General features: G+C 39.3%; 1 protein-coding gene across 5 annotated transcripts in view; it reads left to right on the forward strand.

Annotated features, from left to right (window-relative positions):
* INPP4A (inositol polyphosphate-4-phosphatase, type I, 107kDa) overlaps nt 1–5,835 on the forward strand; it is an 83,043-nt gene that overhangs the window by 63,190 nt on the left and 14,018 nt on the right. For all 5 annotated transcript variants that reach the window (XM_009323607.1, XM_009323622.1, XM_009323629.1 and 2 more), the window contains 2 exons: nt 1,642–1,782; nt 3,170–3,267. In XM_009323607.1, coding sequence (XP_009321882.1) covers nt 1,642–1,782; nt 3,170–3,267 — 239 coding nt within the window. The remainder of the gene's footprint in view (nt 1–1,641; nt 1,783–3,169; nt 3,268–5,835) is intronic.

The following is a 5,835-nucleotide window of genomic DNA, read 5'->3' on the forward strand; positions in this document are numbered from 1 at the left end:
TTCATTAGTTTCAGGTCTGATAGTGTTGCTTATTATTTTGCTGTCTAGATTTTATTCAAGAAAGAGAAGAAAGAAATCATGCGTATTTATTTTGGTGCAAACTATTGGAAGCTTTACATTTAGCGTTGAAAATAGGTTTTTTTGCTTTCAGACATAGCATAGGATTTGTGTGTTGTCGTGGTTTAACCTCAGTCCGCAACTGAGCACCATGCAGCCGCTCGCTCACTCCGCCCCCACCCGGTGGGATGGGGGAGAGAATTGGAAGAGCACAAGTGAGAAAAACTCGTGGGTTGAGATAAAAACAGTTTAATAATTGAAATAAAATTATAATAATAATATGATGATAATAATAATACACAAAGCAAGTGATGCACAGTACAATTGCTCACCACCCGCCGACCGATGCCCAGCCAGTCCCCGAGCAGCGGCCCCCCCCGGCCAGCTTCCCCCAGTTTATGTACTGAGCATGACGTCACATGGTAGGGAATGTCCCTTTGGCCAGTTTGGGTCGGCTGTCCTGGCTGTGCCCCCTCCCAGCTTCTTGTGCACCTCCAGCCTTCTCAGTTGGTAGAGCATGGAAAACTAGAAAGTCCTTGGCTAGTGTAAGCATTACCTAGCAACAACTAAAACATTGGTGTGTTATCAACTTTGTTCTCCTCCTAAATCCAAAACACAGCACTGTACCAGCTACTAGGAAGGAAATTAACTCTATGCCTGCTGAAACCAGGACAGTGTTCATCCAGTGTAAATGTGGGACAGACCAATTTTGATTACCTTATTATATACTTCTCAGAGCTCTTTTGCTATACTTGAGAGTATATGCTGTACTTGAGAGTTCTGCACTGTAAAGACTTGGATGTAACACCAAGGTATTGCTGCTGATAGGTTAACACACAGCACACAAACCACGGTAACTTGTGTCTTGGCAGCTCCAACATAGGGTAATATAACATACCTTAGTCTGCACTGATGTTATGGGATAAGATAAGTTGCATTACCTCACATTTGCCATGAGATAGAGCATTCACAGTGCTCTTGGCTGTAGCTCAGCTGACCCAAGGTAACCTGTTGTGCTGCAGGAACAGCTTGTAGGTCTGAGTCATAAAGTTCTGTATCAGTGCTTTTGTTAGCTCCCCCTTCAATTTATGCTTGGGTTGCTACTATCATTGCCTCTATCCTTCTGCTCAGAAATGTCAGTACTACTTACTTTATCCAAAAATGTGTCCTTTTATGCATGTGCATCATCACTAGCCTTTATCACTTTAAAATCAAATATACTTTACTCTTGATGAGATGGGAACATGCCAATATTTGGCTTTTTCTACTCTAGTTGTACAAGAGCTGCAGTATTAATGAGCAGAGCAAAATCAGTTTTTGTCAGGAAATTGGCAGATCTGACTGAAATGTCCATGAGGATGTAAAATCCACACTACAGGTCGCTGCAGGTTTGTTTCTGAACTAGAATAACTTTTCTGATTAGGAGCAAGCTGTGACAGTTCCTTTAAGTCCTCAGTTTTGACTGATACTTATTTTTTAATAGACCTATTATGTTCTAGATGTTATCCCTCTTTACATAAATAACACATTCTCAGAATTTAGCTTTTTGATCTTTATGTCTAATAGCTGTTTATTTATTTGCAGTGATGGATTTAACGTGAGGATCCCTTTGCCAAGCGCCTTGTTTGATTTGTTGCCGCGAGAGATTCAAAGTGGCATGTTACTGAGGGTTCAGCCTGTTCTTTTCAATGTGGGAATCAACGAGCAGCAAACCCTAGCAGAGAAGTATGTATTCAGTCATGCAAGCTCAACCTTAATGGCAGTTCAGCAGTCTCTTGTTCTGATGGAAGTATGTCTCTATGGAGTTGCACTGCTGCATTACTAATGGTGATTCAGTTTCTCCAGTACACGAACAAGGGAATACTAAATGAAGCTGTCAAATGCAAAACAAACGAAAGGAGCTCCTTCTTTATATGGCACGTAGCGGTAGAGCTCCTTACCTCATGGGTTTGAGTCTAGTGCAGATTTATGTGGTTCAGAAGTGAATTTACAGAAGAGGTAATCTATCATGGGCTATTTAACACAGAGGCGCTGCTTGAGACTTGAGACCTCTGTGAGTGACAGATCACTAGAGGCTGAGAGATCATTCTGAGTGTCACTGTGTATTTGCCCTCTTGGTTTTGCACTCTCCCCTAGACTCCCTCTTCTGGCCACTGTCAAAAAAGAGGGTAATGGGCTAGATGGACCTTTGTTTTAACATATCGTTGCGGTATTTATGTAATGCAACACTGTTCTTGTAAAGCTGAAAAATATAATTACGTAATTATATATGCTAGGGAAACTGTTCCGTTTTGGAAGAGCCACCAGAGCTTCCCTCTGTTATGGCCATATCCTGTAAAGAATACATTGACAGAGCACTGTTCTAATGGAGAACTCCAGTGAAGTCAGACACATGCATGTTGTGACAGCAGCCTTGGCACTGGGGTGGAGTGTGCAGTATGATGGTGGACAACTAGAAAAAGTCTAACAAAGGCATTCCAGCAGTTACTGTTGTCCTCTATTGCCTATAAAGGGAGCCCAAGGTGACAAGCATAGTTACAGATGTCAACAGTGTGTGTGTGTATCTGTGTACGTAGAAATAGTTAGATGAGATGAATCATGGCATTGTTGACAATATTTATTATATTCGTGGCTTATTACTCCTAGATCCATATTTCTCATTTACATATCTGAAGTCAAAGTTCTCAATCCTATCCACTGATGTTATGGTTATTATTAGCTTATGAACTAAACTAGTAAATACATTATTAAAAGTTTGAATTTTGGCAAAATGATTTATCATATGGGTATTTGATATTGAAAGAGAGACACAAAAGCCAAAGGATTTTAAGTACTATTCTTTTAAGTACTACATCTACAGGATTTTTCTTTCACCTTCCTTCCCACTTTTCCCCTCACACTCATATTTTCTTTTTCTGTAATGAATCACTACAACACTTCTCTGTTACACTTTACTCTGCGTTTGAATGGTTAGGAATTTCATGGCATGAATCTTTAAACTGTTTTCTGGTAGTCATTGCCAAGTGCAGTTGCTTCGAAGAAGAGGAGGAACCTTTTTCTTTGGGCTTAACTCTTCCTTGGGCTTAACTGTTCCTTTCTTCACCTTTTAAAGGTTTGGAGACACCTCACTGCAAGAAGTAATTAACATGGAAAGCTTAGTGCGGTTGAATTCGTATTTTGAGCAGTTCAAGGAAGTTTTGCCTGATGATTGTAAGTATTTGGTAATTAATGGCAAATTTGGTTGAACAGCACAATTCAGGCTGATTTTTTAATTTGTTTGCTTCATGTTAGTTGTTTAAATATTGATGATACACCAGCATTAGTAACTTCCAAGAAATGATGCAACTCTATTTTAATACATTAGTATTAAGTAGAGCAGATTCAAGAGATTTAAAGGTCAGTCTAATTAACTTTCCTTTTTTTAGTTTACTTTGCCACCCCTTCTTAGCGGCATTGTGTACTATATAAACATGCAGCTAGGCAGTTAGATTGTCGTGAGGGGAAGGCATAAAAGTGGCAGGTCATAGCAGCAGCACTTTTATGTGCAGTTTTTGGTCACGTTCTCTGTACTTATGATAACCCGCACAGAGAGCAACTGCCAGTTTTTAGGACCTTAATCACTTTCCCTCTGCTTACCCTTTGGCACTCCCCTATAATTGTTGCATCTTCAGCCAGTGACAGAGAAGTCTAGCACCTGGAAGAGAAACAGTAGCTACAAGCTTGAATTTTACTGGTTATATAGGAAAATTTCTTGCTTGTTACTGTTTTTTTGGGAGGCAGTGGCATAAATGTTATTTACACGTGATGACAAAAATGATGAAAATTCATTGAATCGTCATTATTAGTATCAAACCTCTTGTCAGCTGATTTCATGGGTCCCACAATTACAGTTTTATTGCAGAAATACAAACGCAGCAACATGCAACAGGATAGTAAGAATTCTGTCTGTTACACGTTATTGTACTTTCAGTTACCCTGGATTTTTTTTTGATGCAGCTGAGAGCAGAAGCAGTTTCCCTCTTTCCAGGCATTCATAATCCTCCATAATTAATTCTCTGAAATTCTAGCTGCAAAATTTTATTTTTTTATTATCTAGTAGTCTAGCATCAGACTTTCTTGTAAAGTTCAAAAGTTAATCAATTTAAAGTGATTTTTGTTCTGCTTTTCTCCCCGTTACTTCATGTCTCTGTCCATAGTCTTCCATAATACTAGTTCCCATTCAGCTCCTTCCTCTCCTCTTAGATTTTGCTCACTTTTTTTTTTTACTTCAGTCTCCTCCCTCGTCCCCAAACCTCTGTCGTTGATCCAATCATCTTTAGCTTTTGCCTTTTTTCCTGAAACCTTTTTTTATCCTGCAGTCTGTTTTCTGTCCTGTCATTTGTTCCTTCTCTTTTCATGTTTTTTTGAACTCTGTTCTAACTTTATACTTACTCTCCTCTATTTTTAAAAAGCACTGTTGCCATGACCTTGAGTTTCTCATTTACCAATAACGCTTACTGCTTATACAGAGCTTTTTCTTCAAGTGACTTGAAGTTGTGAATAAGGATGGCGTGCAGTGTTGGACAGGTGGCATTAACATTCACCTTAACAGTGAAAGAAAACAAAATAGTCTTGTGTCCACCTGCCTTTGCTCCCTTACTCTGGTTACTTGTTATTACATGGATCCCTGCCACATGAAATGAATACTGCAAAGGGGGAAAATCTGCCCTCTGCCAAAACTTTCTTCTGCTTCACTGTTTGTCCTGGGTAAATGCAGATATATTGTACCTGGTTTTGCAATCCAGCCTGGACAAACGGTTTGTGGTTATAAACATTAAGCGAAAGTTCTGATTAGAAGTGTGAAAAAAATATTGTGGGTGTCCCAGCAGATGTGTTAGAGATGCTCTGTGAAAAGCTGAGACTATATGGGCAAACCTGGGACTGTGCTTGTCATAAGAAAGGTCTGCAGGTGTGTTTTGTACCTCCTCTGTGGTGCTATTTAGGACATACAAAGTGAAACATACTTTTCCATGAACCCTTGTCAAGAGAGAATAGGATTTTACATTTACCTGTAAAACAGGTGGTTATTATGACCAGCCAGTGGTGTAGTCTGTGGTAAGTAAAGGCAAAAGGAAAACCAAACAGATCATTCTAGGGGACAAGATGCCCAGTGAAGTATCTGCTGGCAGCTTGTAGGAGATGTTCCCTTCAAGAACAATACACAAGGGAAGTTGATTCCTGATCCACTGTCCTTGTCCCTGTGCTCTTAATTCTAAGCACCGCAGAATTTCTAAAAAGCGAATTACTGTCTTAGCTTCATTAGCTCCTTGTCCTTGTTCCATTAGTTCTCCTTGTCTTTAGAAATACTTGGGGAGATGGTCTGTGCCCTCTTTTTGTTTACAGGTATTACTTTCTTTCTAGGTGTAGAGTTCAAGACAGACACAATAGTGCTAACATACTATTAGCTGTGAGAACAGATGTGATCCAAAAATAAAACTTCATGTATCACACATGTGGGGTTCTTTTTGTCGCAGTCATTTTTTAACAGTGCATACCGCCTTATTTGTCCAGTCACAGCCTTAGTTGGTGTCCTCTGTAGTTACCCTGTAAAAAAAGAAAAAAAGACAACCTATTTAATACTTGTTGATTGTCTTTGAGTATCTTGCTACATGTGTATGAGATGATGTGTAACACATGTACGATGACTATTGAAAGCACTCTGAAATATTGAAAAATTTCAATTGATTTATTTCCACTTCGTGAAATATTAATAAACAGATAGTGGGAGTGCGATGCGAT

This window comes from Pygoscelis adeliae, unplaced genomic scaffold, assembly GCF_000699105.1.
Source record: "Pygoscelis adeliae isolate BGI_AS28 unplaced genomic scaffold, ASM69910v1 Scaffold50, whole genome shotgun sequence".
NCBI lineage: Eukaryota > Metazoa > Chordata > Aves > Sphenisciformes > Spheniscidae > Pygoscelis > Pygoscelis adeliae.